Below are 17809 nucleotides of genomic sequence, written 5' to 3'. Positions count from 1 at the left end.
TCCATTCTGACAGAAAATGGGGAAAGCCTGCTTAGCTTGTTTAATGCTAGCTGGGCTTTTTTGGTTATTCCAGCATGCCTGAGCACAGGTGCTTCAGCTGGCCCTGGCACAGCTTGTTGTAGTGCCAAGAGGGTGTTTGGATCCCGAGGCTAGAGCAGACCCTGCACACCAGGGCCACATTTCCCGAGGGGAGGTGCGCTCTCTCATTGTTTTTGTCCTTGCCCCACCTCGGTGCTCCTTCCCGTGACACATAGAGCCCACGGGGCTCTCGTACGCAGCCCGCAGCTGCACCTGGGCCGGCGGCGAGGAGGCTGCCTGCACGTATGTAAAACATGGGCTCTCTTTCACACACCGCTGACTTCCCTCGGCAAAGGAGGCAGCAGGGCAGGGCACACAGGCACAGTGCCTTTCCTGCCTCCTCTCAGAATGCCCCAGCACACAGTAAGCTCCAGGGGGACGAGGGATGTGACATCACAGCACATGGCAGCTCTTGCAGAAAGGAGCCTGCGGCAATGGAAACATGGCCCAGCACGGGCTGGGAGCCCGTGCTACTCAGCTGCCAAGGAGTCTGAGCGAGTCACGTCAGCCCAGAGTCCCCCGTGCCCGACCTCTCTTGCACACCGGTTCTTCACAGCCAAGATAGCCCCTCCTGCACAAAGCTGACCCGAGGGGATGCCTTCCTGCCTAGTATCGCCGTGCTGTATTAATATTTAACAGTGAGGAAGAGATCCAGAGACTTTGATTTCCCCACTGGCCAATTCAAGGATAATTGAACTGTGCAGGGAATTTCAGCATTTCAGCGGGTGGTTTCGTTCCAGTTCACACCAAAACCTTAGCATGCCGCAATGCCTCACGAGAAGGATTGCGGCCAGTTTCAGGCGGCCTCCCTGGAGTGGAGTCAGGCATGTAAGCAGCACAAAAGCGACTGATCTCAGGAGCCACCCAGCCAGCAGCTCCCACCAAACCCTCTCCCACAGAACTTAGGTAAAAGTCAAATTCTGCTAAAGAGGAAAAAAAATATGTTTTTCTGAATGTTTCCACTCAATTCTAGATTTGTGACCCAAAGTAATGTCAATTTGTCCTCATTACACACCCCCAGTGGAGGCAGATCCTGCTGTAGAAGCAGAGCAAGAAAGGGACAGTGAATTTTCACATGTGTGCCCAGGGTCATGCAAGAAATCAGCCACAGAAGAGAAACAAATCCAGTGTTTTTGGCTCCTGCCTCTGGGCTGTACTAGCTATTGCTTTCTCTTGCATATAAATCACTTTTCCCCACCAGTGAAGAACAGCTGGCCATTGAATGGAAAGTGGCAGTTGTTGAGCAGCCCACAGCAACACCGCACACCAGCTTAGGGTGGGGAGTGGAGAACACTCAGAGCGCAGAGGACACTGCCAGGGGATCTGGGCCAGCTGGAAATAGCCAGTGCTCCTTCAAAATCAAGACAAGTTAAAAATCCCACAGGAGGAAGCCTCTTCCTTGCTTTTGGCAGGAGAGCAGAGTTGACCTCTGCCACAACTCTGCTGGTCAGCTCGTTAGCAGAGCAGGAGTCCCTTCTTGTCCACCACTGCTGTGAACTGTGGGCATGACGAGAGCAACCAAGGAGCTCTTACAGCTTGACCACAGCTGCTAAGCACCACTGCTGAGCTAAGCCAGCCACTTCCTTCAAACTACAGGTCCTGGCAAGCAAAGACATCCAGTTTTAAGCAGTCCCCAAAGCAAATATCAGAGGTGGCCTTGAATCTAAAACTCTAGCACCAGGTTTCAAGGTTTGGAAGGAACAGATATATCCCTAGGGTTGTATTTATCTCTGATCTTTATTCCAGGAACAGAGAGATCTTTTACTATGGGTGCCATTTCAGTATGCAGACTTTCTCTCCCATTGGTATACACTGAGCTTATTTTGTTTTATCATGCTTAAAAGTTGGTCTGATTTAACTACTGGTACAGCAGAGTCAGTCTTAGAAAACCTGGCACAGTGGAGAGCTGTAATACCATCAGGTAATGCCAAGCAAGCTGATTTGTGCCGAAATCTCTCACAGATCACCTCTGTGCATTGTTTGGCTAGCAAGCTGAGGATTCAAAATCTTCTTCAAGGGACTGGACTGAAAACGAAATCCTGCAGGTCAACCTAGCAAGGTTGAGCAGAGGAAACCATATTACAACCTCATTTGGTTTCATCCCCAAAAAAGGCACTGTGAGACCAAAGCTTACATCAATGCAACTGGTATGAGCTCTTCTACACTAATTAAACCACTTTTATTCTAATTTTACTGGCATAATTGACAAATAGAAACACATCCACAAACTGAAACAGTCAAACCAGCAACACTCATGGGTACTTTCACCAGAGAGGGGGATTCCTCTTTGAAAATCTCCACAGGGATAGTGAACTGAGGCAAGAGAGAAGAGAAAGCAAATAACTTCAGAATGTTTGTTAGTTTAGATTTCAGTCAGCTTGGCAAGCTCTTTCATGAGGTTTGAACACAACAGAACCTGAGTAACTAGCCTTAATTCAGCTTCAGGCCTTCCATGCCTCTGATCCCAATCCAAGTACTACTTTCACAAGACCTTTATCAAACGTTAGCCCTGGCTACTCCATCCAGATGAAAGATATCCTCAGCTGCCTTGTCTCCTCTGGTAGTAAGGGCAGTGCTATAGCCTGTCTAAACTAATAGCTGACAGCACCTAGAGGTATTTACATAGTTGAAGATGTAGCTTTAGAAGTGTCCCAACTACTTTGGGTTGTAAAACATGATGGACCTGAGACACAGTGTCATATTCTTAGATACGCTCCGCTTCCCCTGTCAGTTCTAGTAAATACTTTCTCCTAAGAGTAAGAAAAATATTTGCCCCAAGGTGAAGTAAGATGTTGCTCTTCAGGAACTAGATTTTATTATGTACCAGCTGAGATTCAGGCACCTGTAGGAAGTAAAAACAGCATCTTTCTTCTCTGAAAGTAGTAGAAGGCAAGAAATACCCCACCTGAAACATAACAGTGGAAAAAAAATCCTGCTCGAAGTTGCAGGAATAGACAGTAACACATATGGGTTACTCCAAAGCATTCTGGGTGGACCAAAAAAAAAAAAGTTTCATTTTCACTAGTTAAAAAAGCAGAGTGAAATTTCTCGAGGCCAAAGAGATTTAACCTGAGTCCATCAGTTAATAGAGTCAACTGGAGAGCAACCTAGGAGATGGAAAAGTCTCCTTGCTTTATAGGAGTTGCAGAGGACACAAGAGTGGCTCATTTTATACCACTTCCCTTCCTTTCCTCCCACAGACTGCACCTGCACATCAAGAGCAAATCGAAACTAGCCTATATTCTAAGCCTTGGTCTCCTTTATTTTGAGGGACTCAAAACAAGAGCAAGGCTGAGACAGCATAACCAACACAGAAACTTGTTTCTCAGCATGATTTCCCCTCTCTGGTGGCCAAGTCCTGGTTAGTACCTTCAGGATGGCAAAGCTAGCTGAAAGTAGGGCATGTCCATTAAGCTTCCAATCCTCCTTACACAGCCACGACAGTTTGCACATGTCTTTCTCCTTTGGGTTTTAGCCAGAGTCCAGCCCTTTTGGGCATCATAACACAGCTGAATGGTTTAGCTCCTTTTGTTTCAGCTGACAAACACCCTAGCCCTCCCCCATCAGCAACAATACAACTGGAGCTGGGATTTGAGCGTCCTCTGAGCAAGGATACAGGCTTTGTGCCTTGCTGAGCTGTCTTTGCAAGGACTGCCAACACTCACAGCTGATTAAGCCTGCAGTGCTGCTTTCTGCTTTTCCTGCTCACAGACAGATGTCAGAAACAAGCTAACCGAAACAGTGCACACAGCTAGAGCTCTGCACCTAGGAACATTAAAGCAGACTATTAGGGATTAAATAAATTAAATCAGAGGGGAGCTTAACAGATTCTCTCTAGGCTCCATTTCTACCTGGCATGCAATTCCGGGTAAGAAACATGCCAGCGTTTTAAAAAGCACTGTATTCTGTCAGGTGGCTCAACTCAATGAACAGAAAGAGCAGTATCTGAAAAGCTTTTGCCACCACCACATGGTTGAGTGCAACAAAACAACTAACTGGGAGTTTGAGCTGCCTGCAAGGATCAGTCTGCAAGGGCAAACTGGGGCAAGCATTTGCAGGTTTTAGAGCCTATTGTCACATCACTAATAAAGAGCATACAACAATTACATATTGCTTATTTTATTAAATTAGAACTCTCAAAACTTAGTGACTTGCAGTAAGCACAAGGCACAACTTACTGCTGGTCAGAACCTGTTAGTAAAGGGATTATACACAGCGTATTGCAAACCAGCTGAGACAACCTGTTTTCTGTGTGCTGCCGTGGTCTGGTCTGCTGGGTTTCACCTCGTCAGCCCCATAGGCCATGTTACTGGGGCTGTCTTGGGCTTGACAGGTGGAGTCTTCTTCAAGGATCTAAAAGAAAGCTAAAGTGCTAGATTGATTATCTTCTTTAGTCCCTTTCTCCCCAATCAGGTACCAGGCATGGAAATAGTGAGTCCTTTGCTGGGCAGATGCTCACACAGTTGGATCATCAACTACCAAGTGCAGTCTATCTGGAAGCTGGCAGGCCAGCCTTCCTTCTCCATTCTTCTCTTGATGGACAGATAAAACCTGCCAGCAAGGTTTCACATTAGACTAAGGTGCTGCATTTCAACTGAAAGAAAGCAGGAGCTTGCTGCCTCTTCTCTGGTACTTTGGAGACAGCAGCCTTTTCTTCAAATATTCTCTCAGAAAACATGTAACTCTTGGCCACTGGCCAAGTGGAAAAAAACTCGAACTTGATAATGAAATGGGATTCATGTAATAATGGATAGGAATCCCCAATTCAAACTGCCCTCCCTATCTGTTATCTTCTGAATAGGAATCAAACTTTTCTTGAGAGGTAAGCAACTAGGAACAGTTCTGGATGAGTGGCCATGACAAGTCACAAAAAAAGCTTCCCAATGTGATGCCAACTGCAGCAGCTTGAATGCCTGACATGAAAAAAACCTGATGAATGTCTCTGAAGTATCACAATGAGAAGCTAATCATCATTAGAGTTCCTCATCAGCGAGACAAAGGACAAGGCAGAAACTCCTGGTATGTGACCAGCACAGATCTGTAACATTCGAAGAAGTCGTTGAGCAGTAGCAGCTCGAATCCCTTCCAACTGGAAACAAAATGGAGAAATTTAATCAATAGAAAAGAAGAACAGCAACGGTAAGCTTTGGTAAAAGAAAGAACCAGAGCAGGCAAGAAATGTCTAGCTACAGAAAACCTCAAATAGATCCATTTACTTCCCTGATGTTAAGGAAGGAACAGCATTGCCAGCTGGAAGTGCTGAAGGGCTTGCCAACGGCATGGGTTCTACCTGCTGGTAGGGGAGCAGTCTCTGAGGATGCAGTGACAAGTACACAGAAAAGTGAAGTGTGCTGCTGCTGAATGCCAAACTCTCCCTCCAGCTTTTCAGACCAGGCAGGTAATTGGAAAGAGTGGCATATCAGATGGCAAAATGGTCAGTGAAGCCACAAAATTTGGCTGACACAAAACATTACATGGGCAAGGGAGTCACATGGCAAATAAAAGCTCAGGGGCTCCCAGGAAGAGAAAATGAAGCAAGGAACAAGTGTACCAAGGCTTTGCATATCAGATGTTTTCTGTTAGCTAAGGCTTGGTTTCATGAGGTTTTGAAGTAGCACAGGAAGGAGCAGATTACTAGAAGAACACATTTCAAGGACAGCCAGACTCCTGTAGCTCCTGTTCTTGCAGACAGAGTCTGGTCTCTGACACTTATGAAAGCCAGTAGCATATGTACTTATTGTTACATGTATTTATTGCTAATATAATGGTGTTCCTAACAATCACAGAGCAGTGGAATTCAGAAATCCTTTGAGATGTTAAATAAGCACCTTACCTCCAGCTCACAGAATAGCACAGGACTGCAGTAGGCTTCTGCTAATTTACAGACGGCATTAGTCTCAATGCTGCAAGCATTCACCCTGCCAACTTAAAGAAAAAAAAGTTTTCCCACATTACAAGCCTCATAATCAGCAATCAGTGAAGAAAAGCCCTAGGAAATGCCACATCCACAGAACAATCCAGAGCTAATTTTGAGAGTATAATGGAAGGTAAGGAAACAGTAAGCAGTGCAAACAGAATGGTACAAGTTTTGGAATGGAATTGGCACAGAAGTCTTTCATAACACTAACAGCAGGAATAACACCACATCACTCTTCATGTAACTTCAGCATTCTGCATAAGGGATCAGCACACTGTCAGAAGGGCATAGTCTTCCACTCACTTACCAAAAGTCCTCCTGGCTCATATGGTATCACAGAGTGGTCTGGTCTCCAAGTAATTCACTTCATCAAGAAGTGACATAACACAGGACAATGCTAAGACTCCTTCCCTACCTCAGAATCAGGACTCTTGACCCCCAAACTCCAGGGACACAGCACCTAGGTTCCAACACTGAGCAGTACAGTCTGGCCCCTCCAGTTCCTCAGAGCTGAAGCATGGAGGGTACTGGGATACAGAAGGATTAGAGGCACAACAGGGCCAGACAGTACACAGCAGGGATACCAGTCTTGTATTAAAACTATACTTCATAGTTTCGTAGTTCATCCATTTAGATTCACTTTATTACACAGTATCATATGCTTCTCACTGCTCATTAAGATTATCATTAAGACAGATCTGCAAGAGCAGACAGAACAGACTTCTAGAGTGACACACACACACAGAGAAAATCAATAACACAAATCATATTCAGGGATTAGGGACAGAGAAGAGAGGCCTGACTGGCAAAAACAAATAGAAGAGAGCATGTGAGCATGAGAGGACAGTGTTTTATCAAGGAAAACAATAAAAAAGGCAGAGGAGTTCAAAATAATTTAAACCAAGTTTCAACAAAGCCACTGGTTTCCTTTAGCTTGTTTCAAGTTAAGTCAGTGCCCTGTTTTAAGAAAACCGATAGTGAGTTGTGCTACTTGAAGAGGAGGAAGAGGTACCATACATACCCCCAGTGACAAGAAAGCACACTTTCCCCAGGAAGAAGTTGGCATCCACATGAGCTAGAGAAGTTTCAACATTCTTCAAGCTGTCAGAAAAGTAAAGACAATCTAGTTAGACAGGGAGGTTAAACCAGTGCAGCATAAGGACAACAGTAATAATTTTCAGAAGCACAATTAGAAAACCAATGATGTTAACATCTGCTGATTTGTGAGCTCGCAAAGTTCTGCTTTATGCTAAAAGCATGACATCAGAGACCTCTGTAATACCCACAGCTGTTTAATAACCCATAACATATCTTTTCTACTCAAGACTCAACAGTTAGAGTTAGTTTGAACAGTGTCCTCCATGATTTACAGACACTAAGCATCTGAATTCATTAATATCCAATGAAACTTCAGCACTACTTTGGCTTGTTCAGGAAGCGCTTGCCCACACATTTCTGCAGCACCATCTGTGCTGTAAGTATGCAGCTGGGCCCGTCATTTTTGGTAAATGAGAGCCCAGGATCATCAGTCACAAGTTAAGTAAGTAATAAAATGCTGACTTCTGTGCCTTCGCAAGTCTTTACTTTTGGCAAGGGAAAACAAGTATCATTTCTACAAAGGCAAGCACATGATAGAAAAGGGATCAATCCCTGCAGACCTGTCTCTTTTGCCTAGAGACATCCATAGTGCTGATCCCACTTGACCAGGACTATCAGTGAACTGAGGACACAGACACTTGCTGGTTATTGGGCAGCACTCCCCAGCACTCATCAGACTTCTGCAGATTATAGAACTTCACAGCACCACCAGCACCTCCATCTAATTCTACAGACAGCATCTTTTCAAAGCTCAGTTCATATTGTCACATATCCAGAGCCAGAAATAAATTCTGCCTTCTCTGCTATGGCAACTTAGTGCACAACAGGCATGTTATTGCAGAGAGCAATTCAGCCTTAATCCACTGCTGGAGGCCAGAAAGCCACTGTATATATTACCGAGTTCTTCCACCACAGCAAGTCTTGGGTTTCAAATCCACTATTCAGCAATTCCAACACGGTAAAAATGCACATCTAGCCATCAAACCAAGAAATAATATTAGTCCTCCCTCCCATATTTTTGCCCTTCTTTTACCTGTACTTGTGCTTGATGTCAATCATAAACACCACCATATCTATCCTGGGTCGAAGATGATCCCTCTCTGAAGGTAAGGGGAGGGATGTAGCAAGGTGACTGAAAGATAACAAATTTGCCCGTTTAACCCAATAGCTTGGCAAGACAGTATCCACTTACCCCTAATCACATAACCACTGTAGTTCACCCTGTAGCAAGTTACCAGGAAGCCTGCTAATTACTAAATACGTGGGCATTGAAGAGACACTGTGATTGTTTAAGTGGTACTCTCATATCTTAGGCCCACTCACAGTTGCTGACAGGCACAATGGTAATTGCTAGACAAGGCTGGTTATAATGGGACACTTATTAGAGCATAACAAGACTCACAGAAACATTTTCTCCATGCAGATCTGTACGGCAAGTTATTTCATTTAATTGTTACAAAGAGTCCTTTCTAACAAAGCAAACCCCAATTCTTTACTGGAATATTTTACTGCCAAGTTTCAGTTAAAATGCATCAATGCTTTTCTGTCACATTCCAGAGATACTGCTCATATACTCACACAGGAGAGGCGACCTTTCCAGGTACAGAAGAACCTTAAACAACAAATTTGTCACTAATACAGCTTTATAGATGAAGTTATAACTCAAAAAGAGCTTCTATTGTATCATTACCCCCCTTTTTAATCCTTTACTATGTCAGGAGCTACCAGGTTAGTTCAGGCACTGCTAATTAAAGCTGTTGGAAGAAATACAGGGTAGGGATTTTTGCATCTCTTCCCACTAAAAAAGCCAAACAACCACAAACAACTAACAGCAACAAACAAATAAACAAGCAAACTGACCAACAACTCAATCACAAAGGGTTTCAGCAGTACATGACTGGATCTTCCACAAGAAGAACATTATCAGCACTGCATTTTTGGAAGATCATCTTAATTTAAACTGGACAAACAAACATCCCAGAAGTTCAGTCACTCTCACAATCCACTTCTTTTCTGGAAGCCAAGGAAGAAATGCTGATTCTGGTCTTCTTGGGGAATATTAAGCTAGCAATTCAGCCTCAAGGACTTAACAGTTTTCTCTCGCAGCCACAGACCATGGCACACATTCCCTTCTATTAATCCTACGTAGTTTGTTTGCTAGTCCCAAAATACAGGTGTTTTGTTTCTTCCATTTACAGAAGATACAATTTAACAAAAACATTCTGAAACTAACACAAGAGATAAGCAAAGTGAGCTTGAAAGACACACTGCAACACAAAACAGCTTATTAATTTAAGGTGAAATTTAGGGAGACTCTTTGATGAGAGTATCAGATCTCATTGTCTGGGGGGGAAGAAAAAAGTGACCCAGAAAAGCACTGCATTATTTGGAATTCTGCTATATTTAAACCAACATGACTAGATTATGTCAGCAGTCTCCAGATAGGTTTCTGCAGTGCATTTCTCCCACCCAGCAATAAGAGACACAAAAAACCCAAGCCCTGTAATTCTTTGCCCAACTGCTGTACCTGACAGGTAGACCTGTCAGATTAGATACCATATTTGTTTGTAATGCATATAATCCCAAAGTAACACAGTGGGTGGGGGAAACCCCACTGTCTTTGCTTTCCTAGCAATATTTACACAGGAATGTATCTTGCTCTGTAGCATGAGCACACAACTCTGTGCCTTTGGGCAGTTACCCAGCTGTAGTACCAGCAGCCATCAGTTATGGCACTCCATGGCTCAGCAGAGGCTGCAGGTTTCACATAGAAAACGGGGTAATTAATTTACTATTAGTTAGCACAGACATCCAAAATGCCACAATCAGAGCACTACAGTCACTCTAATTAGCCAGCAGAACATTAGCTCGGGCTGCCTTTACTGCATAGCCATGGATTACAGCAGTGAAATAACACAAACACCTTCTGAAGAGCTGACTAGATTCATTTGGTCTTGGCAAGAGAGCTGTCAAGGACATTTTATCTTAAAAAGTTAGTTAATCAAGCTTTTAAGACAGGCTATGTCATGCGGCTAAAGCTGAAATTCCAAGTGCATCTTAATAGCTTGAGGAGGAAAAGCACGTGTGTGCATACAAACAAAAAAAAACCAGCTACAAAGAGCATCCAGAGCAATGGACATCTTTCAGAAAAACTTCTTTGCCTGCAAATACTTGCAAGCATTGCACCTATCCCATTTTGTCCGAGGGTGTTTAATTTCTGTCTCCCAGGCAGGGGAAAAATGTGTTGCTCTCACACCTTTCCAATTTAGTCATCAAACATATGTGCAACATAAGGGTATGTGCATGGTGAACATGAACGTGGGAAACGCGTCCCACCCCCTGCCCCCCGTTTCCAAGCATGCCTGAGGACAGCGGGGTTTGCCCGCTGCAGGTGCGGTCACATCTGGGCAGTGGTGCTCTCTAGTGCTCGGAAGAGGGAAGTCTCCCTCTGAACCGTGTGCTCTACAGCTCCGACTCCTGCCACGGGGACGGAACCTGCGTTTTTAACCAATTTCAGTGCGCCAGGAATCTGAAGCGGAAGCTTTCCGTGAATTCGCGTCCCAGCCGCTGGTTTGCACCTCGTGGACCAGGTGGCAGCGGGCTCCGTACGGGCCCGGGGCCGCAGGCGGCGCATCCCGCTCCCACCACTCACACGCTGATGTTGAAGCTCCTCTTCTCCCGGAGGATTGCCTCCGCCAGCTTCTGCTGGATCGCCTCGTCCGAGCCCACGAGCTGCGGGCAGAGGCGAGAGCGCGGTCAGCCACAGCCACAGCCCCCGCCCGGCCGCACACATGCACATCGCCCCCGGACAGCAAAAACCCGCGCGGGGCCGGGCCCGACATGGCCGAGGGCGCACACAGCGGGGCCGGGCCGCGGAAAGGGAAGGAGAAGGGACGATGGGGCCACCGCCGGACCTACCAGGAGGACGGCGGAGTTGAGCATCGGGAGTTTGTCGAAGGGCCGCAGCACCGACATCCTCACGGAAGACAGCACCGCCGGCCCGCCGGAATTCAAACGGCGGCCGCGCTCCGCCTTGCGCCGACGTCGAGCGGGGGGGGGGGGCGGGGCCTGCGGGGCGGGGCCTGCGGGGCGGGGCCTGCGGGGCGGGGCCTGCGGGGCGGGGCCTGCGGGGCGGGGCCTGCGGGGCGGGGCCTGCGGGGCGGGGCCTGCGGGGCGGGGCCTGCGGGGCGGGGCCTGCGGGGCGGGGCCTGCGGGGCGGGGCGGAGAGGGGCGGGGCGGGGCGGGGCGGGGCTGGCGGCTCGAGCGCGGTTACGGGCGGACGGTAGGGGGCGCTGCGGCGCTGGCGGTGATCGCCTCACGGCGTGTCCCGGCTCGGGAGGGGCCCTCACGGATCATCGTGTGCAGCTCCCGGCCCTGCACAGGAATCACACCACGGGCCCCGGGAGTTCCACGGGTCACACCATGTGTCTACAGCGTCGTCCAAACGCTTCTTGAACTCTGTCAGGCTTGGTGCTGTGACCACTGCCCTGCGGAGCCTGTTGCCGTGCCTGACCACCTTCTGGGTGAAGAAACCTTTTCTAATATCCAACCTAAATCTCCCCTGACACTGCTCCAGGCCATTGTCCTGGGTCTTTTCACTGTTTGCCAGAGAGACTAGTGCCTGCCCCTGCACTTTCCCTCACGAGGAGGTGGTGAAGTGTGTGCGGTGATGCAGGGGTACATCTGGGGACTGCAGTGATGCATGGGTACAGCTGGGGACTGCAGTGATGCAGGGGTACATCTGGGGACTGCAGTGATGCAGGGGTACAGCTGGGGACTGCAGTGATGCATGGGTACAGCATGGGGCTGCAGTGATGCAGGGGTACAGCTGTGGACTGCAGTGATGCAGGGGTACAGCATGGGGCTGCAGTGATGCAGGGGTACAGATGTGGACTGCAGTGATGCAGGGGTACAGCATGGGGCCCTTCTGAACATTCAGGTATCACAAGGTGTGACAGATCACCAAGGACAGCCAATCACCATAAAACCCTGCAAAAAGCACTGTGACTGTGACATCCAGATATTCCAGGGATCAGCTGGGCTTGAGGCACCCACAGGCAATACTGGAGGGATGCTGAGGGGAGGACATTGGCCTTGCCTTGGCTGTGCAGGGGGAACATGAACAGCCCTTAGCTTCTAAGAAGCAAAGCTCTTATTTCCAGGGCTGTGCTGCTCCCTTGCCATGAGCTGTTGCCTATTTGTTTCCTCAAGACTAAACAACAGCAAAGGCTTCAGTAAAATTCCACTGCCTCCTTTCATTGCGGTTTAAAATGTGATCTAGTGCATAGAATTATAGCATCGTTAGATTGAAAAAACTTCTAAGATCATCGAGTGAATCATTAACCCAACATTGCCGTGTACAAAAGAACCATGTCCACATGTGTCACACCTTTTCAAACACTTCAGAGATGGTATCTCCAACACAGCTTGGGCAGACTGTTCCGCTTCTCAACCCTTTCAGTGCAGAAATGTTTCCTAATATCCAATAGAAACCACCCCTGAAGCAACTTGAGGCTGTTTCCTCTTATCCTACAGCTTGTTACCTGGGAATAGAGACCATCCCCCACCTGGCTACAGCCTCCCTCCAGGGAGTTGTAGAGAGGGATAAGGTCTCCCCTGAGCCTTGTTTTTCCAGGCTAAACAACTCCTGCTCCCTCAGCTGCCCCTCATAACACTTGTGCTCTGGACACTTCATCAGCTCCTTCTCTCCCCTTCTATGGACATGCTGCAGCACCCCAATGTCTTTCTTGTAGTGAGGGCCCCAAAACTGAATAAGGGATTTGAGCTGTGGCTTCACCAGTACCAAGTATGAGAAGAAAATGTTAGCATAGTTAATACACATTCATACTATAAAGACTGCTTGATAATATAGCTAGGGAAGGGGATTTCCCTAACAGTGTGTGGCAGGAGCAACTGGCTTTGCACACTGAATTACTTGTGTGTGAGGTTTTGCAGCAGCTCCAGTAGGCTCAACCTCCATCCTGACCCCTCCTGGGTGCCTTCCCCTTCATCCCCCAATCTGGTCAGCCCCTCCCCAGCACAGTGCTCCCCTGCCCGTGTTATAGGCAGGAAGGGGCCTGGGCAGAAGCATTGCAGTAACAGAGATAAACTCAGCTTTTCTCATTCCAAGGTCAGAGCAGGAGGATGACATGCAGTAATGTAAAACCTCAGAGAGTCCTGTGTATCTCAGTGGCCTATGGTCCACCTTGCTGCTTCCCCTGATCTTTATCTCAATCCTGAGTTTGGCTCCACCTCAGTGTGGAAGGGGGTCCAGAGCTCATTCTGCTGCCTGCTGGTGCTGGCTCTCCCTGCCCTTTCAACCAGGGTACCTCCAAATAGCAGAGATGTGCCAGGGGAGAAAGAAGGCTGCAGGAGAACAAAGACGCATCTGCCCCTCTGTAACAATCTGGAGAGGGGAGGCAAAGAGGAGAGAGAGACGGGTTAACAAAAGCTGACATCACACGGCCACTGTGGTGTTTTTGATCTTGACAAATGCAGACGGTTTCCCTCGTTGCCGGCATGAGACAAATTACAGGTGAAGCATAAGAGATTACAAGATATTTCTGGCTGTTTTTGAGTTTGATGGGGGGAAGGGAGGATGAATTCAGGGCAGACATGTCCTAAAGATGGGAGACAAGCAGATGCAATAAATAACAAGAGCCAGCTCCCAGGCTGGGGAGGTGTAGAGAGCAAATAGAACAATGTTACTTTTGGGCTGCTGAAGGTGGGGAAATATATTTAAAACTGTGGCATCCACCTAGAAGGTGTTAGTCCTCTTCCTGCCCCCTATTGCCTGCTCTCTCACCCCACTGAAGGACCTGGTGGCTTTAGTGTGGCTTTAATGTCTGATCAGGGACATGCTTGCTGTGCCCTGCTGCTGCAGGCTTCTGTCTTCTCACCACACTGGTGTCTGTTGACATTCAGTGGATCCAGATGAGCTACCACTCATTCCACAGTTAGAAAATTGTTTTTCATGGTAGGGGACATTGTAAGGAAGTGGAGACATGGGTTGGCAATGTGCCTGCAGCTCTTCCCTAGATCTGTAGGTTGTCAAGGCGAATGGGGGAGAGGGATGAGATGTGGTTGATGTTGGAGGCCAGTGTGTATTTTATATATCCCTATGTGACTGTGTCAAGTTGTTTCACCTCTTGCTTCCCCAGTTTGCAAAGTGGGAGTAATGAGTTGATCTCTGCTTCTGAATGGTGCAGGAGAGCTGAGACGGGCCCAGAGTGTAAGCAGAAGGGGCAAGAGCAGGGCATGATATGGAAGGAGAGAGCTCCTGATTTTATTCGGTGGGCTGTTGTACGTTGCTCTGGTAGCACAAACCATTCCATAAATGGGTGGAAGTGTATTGCAGTCAACATGAAGATGTTCTAGTGCTGCCAAAACCCCACAATTGATATCAGCAAGACTTGGCCTGGCCATCACCAGTGCTCCCTTGGAATGAGAGAGCTGCTCCTGCATCAGGACTGCACCAGCCAGTACAAAAAGTGCTAAAAAGCACACCTCGTCCTCATGTATCTATGGCCAATTTGCTGTATGATTCATCCAGTGGCTGCATCTCTTGGTTCTTCCTGAGCAGCCAGAGGAGCAAAGGAGACAGGCTTTGGAGATGGTCTAGAGAGGAGCACTGACCCCAGCATGGTCCCAGTTGTCTCAGCAACTGCTCCCAGCTCCTGACAGCCCCATTCAGTATGAGTTCTATGAGATGTTACCTGCTCATGCATTACGGGCTCCAGGCTGACCTCTTGCCGTCCCTCCTGGGAAGCCTGCAAGATAGAACTCGTGTGTATTTGATTGCACTTGTTCTCTCACTAATAGACAAAAATTGTATTATTTGCAGCAAGTGCAAATTATTAGAGAAATTAATGACATTTTCACATATGTTGCTGGCAACTTCTGCTTCCTTTGGCAAAGGCTCTTCACAGCTATTTTTAGACCCAAAGTAAGTCAGCTTTTTTCATTCTGCTCTTTAACTCACTATACACATTTCCTTAGTTTTTGATCAACTCAGCAAAGCTTCTCTAATGGGTTTCCTTTTTTTGAAGCTGCAGTAGCACCCAGAAGGTGGGTTAGTCTGCTTTCCCATCAGACTATCCCCAACTGATGCCCTGCCATGCATTCCATGTGTCTTCTGTTTTCTGCAGCAGCTCCCTCACCTCCAGCAGCTGAGCAGGGAAGCATTTCTGTGACCCTTGCTGAAGTTTTGTCCTCTACTGCAAACCTTGGGGAAGGCAAGTCTGATAAACCCCATCTTCCCCCATGCCTCTACCTACATTGAGACAGTAATATTGGGAAATTTGTTGCTTTAAAGACAGTCATCCACCTGGGTCTGGTCATCTCAGAAGGCTAAAGCACACTAAAGAACAGTGGAAAAACTTGTTAAGGAAGACTGGAGTAACACTTATGGGCCTGAGATTAAGCTGAGCTGATTACAGTGGGCTGTTTATGCTGTGATTTATGGATACGCTACAAGCAGGAAGTATATGCCTGGGGTTGCCTGACCATTTCCTTTTTTTCCAGCCAAGGCTTTTGTCTTTTGTTTTGAGAAGGGTTTCATGATTTCTGCTCTGGCTGGTGGTCCTCTCATATCAAACCTGACTCCATGTTTGCCTTCATCACACAGGTGTATTTGTGGTTGCCCAGAGATATGGAGGGAGTCAGAGGCTTGGTGATAGGCAGGTGTCCTGGGATGAACAGCTTTGAGGGGCTCAGGGTGTGCACAGACACTCAGAGCCTTCCTCCAACCCAGGTGAAGGGGACTGAAAGGCCCCAAGGCACCGGGCAGAATGATATGCACAAGCTTATGCCGGGAAGATCTGAGTGGCACACAGCAGCCTCATCTGAGGTGAAAGCTGAACTGCAGCTGAACTGTTTCTATGCAGATTGAGCTGTACTGGCACATCAATGCCTGGAGCTGTCTCCCAGCTTCAGCTTTTGTTGGAAACCAGAGGATGTGACAGCACCTGAGAGCTCTGTCACAGGCAGCAAGCTGCTGTGCAAGAGGCACGGGGTCTTCAAGAGTGTCACAGCTCCAGTAGCACAAAGTCCTGTGTCTTTTTCTTACTGCGTCCAAGGGTGCTTCAGACTCATCTGGGGGATTCTTGCTTGAAGCAAGAGAGGCTTCCATGTTGTGACCTTGCCCACTGCTGTGGTGGTGGCTGCAGAAAGACGTGGTCATCATTCCTTGTCACATCCTCCCAGTATTTGCATGGCAGGGAAGTGAGCCAGAGGAAAAAATGACCTCATGAGTCAAAACTAATGCTGTTCTGGGGTTTTGGCTGCATGAGCAGCATGCTGGCATTAAGCCCGAGCTTAAACCTGGGAACAAGTTGAAGACTGGCAAACACACACTGGCTCTGATGTGCCCCTCAGGTGACCTAGAACAGAGAGTTGGGACAGTTGGCTAGGGACAATGGGAGGAGCTTACATGTTGTGGCATGAGGATGCCTGTCTTGGCAGGCCTGAAGCTTCACCACTGACCAGACACCTGGATAAATGAATAGTCTCCTACTTTGTGCCAGCAACCACTGATCTCCCTCTCATTTTCTTTGCAGACCTGGAAAGGGATTTTCCTTTTACTCGCTCCAATGGACTGTCTTTGCCTGCCCTTAAGGCTTGCTCTGAGAATGGAATAAACAATATCCTTTGAAAGTTATTTTTAAAAATATTTTTCTCCAAATCACAGGTTTCTCTCCTAGTATGGTCAAAACTGTTGGCTTGTGTTTTCCACCCCCTGCAGTGGGATAAGTGAAGCAGTTACTGTGCTGATGGTCAAGGTGAGTGTCATGTCCAAACTTCATTGAGGTTAAAATTAAGGCACCATTGCAGACTCCACTCTGGCAATCATCTGGAATGCCCACCTTACTGGGGCAAACCAAGAAGCAGTTAGCTAAACCTAATGGATCTGATCCTCCATGCAGATATCCTGTTATGTACAGAGGGCTTGAAAGGCCTGTACTCAATGCTTCTAAGCTGTTATGAAGTAACATCAAGTAGAAGTGAGATTCAAAAGGACGAAAAGGAGATGAAGAGGAAATCACAGAGCATATCAGTCAGCTCCCTCACAGCCTTGTCTCTGCACTGGTGGATGGAACCCTGCCTCAGACGAGGTGAGAGACCTTTGCTATACATTTTCCTTAGAGGTGGCAAGCACACATGGGCTCTGTTACCATCCACAGGTTAGCTGGAGAGAGGATAAACTCATGTGCCTGAAACACAACCTACTTGGAAGTAAGACCTCAAATCTCACAGCTCCTGGAGTATTGCAGACACAAATTCAGGCCTCATACATTTCAGTGGGTACTATTAATCATGAAAACCTTTACAATAACCCACTGTGGCACATCTGCAGGGCTCTAAGTGTCAAAAATTAAGTGTATAGAAGCTGGACAGCACAAGCAGGAGAGCAGGCAGTTCTTGGGGCTGGAGCCAGTTGTTTCACTGATTTTGCTAAAACTTTATTGTGTTAAACAATTTCTGGATTATGGTGAAAATTTCCCTTTGTAAAAAAAAAAACAAACCAACAAAAAACCAAAAAACCCCCAACCTAACAACACCCCCCTCCCAATATGAAAAAAACAAACCAGTTTGCATGTTCCTATTTTTGTGCTGCTGAAAAGCTGAAAATGTTTTAACAAAACATCTCTTGTCAGCAGCAGCAATGACAGAACTAGGTATGGATTCAGGAAAATAGTGTTTCACTGAAAGCAAGAA

General features: G+C 47.2%; 1 protein-coding gene across 1 annotated transcript; it reads right to left on the bottom strand.

Moving 5' to 3' along the window:
- Positions 1–4175: 4175 nt before the first annotated feature.
- Positions 4176–11097, bottom strand: CENPM (centromere protein M). Its single transcript, XM_033058386.1, has 6 exons — positions 11012–11097; positions 10746–10825; positions 8127–8225; positions 7017–7096; positions 5912–6003; positions 4176–5167 (listed from the first exon to the last, which is right to left on the bottom strand). The coding sequence occupies exons 1-6, from the start codon at positions 11066–11068 to the stop codon at positions 5042–5044; spliced, it is 534 nt and encodes a 177-aa protein (XP_032914277.1). The 5' UTR covers positions 11069–11097; the 3' UTR covers positions 4176–5041.
- Between the last annotated feature and the right edge of the window lie 6712 nt (positions 11098–17809).

This window comes from Catharus ustulatus, chromosome 4 (genome assembly GCF_009819885.2).
Source record: "Catharus ustulatus isolate bCatUst1 chromosome 4, bCatUst1.pri.v2, whole genome shotgun sequence".
Classification (NCBI taxonomy): domain Eukaryota; kingdom Metazoa; phylum Chordata; class Aves; order Passeriformes; family Turdidae; genus Catharus; species Catharus ustulatus.
The sequence above is the reverse complement of the archived record's forward strand: the minus strand, read 5'-3'. Positions and strand labels throughout refer to the sequence as shown.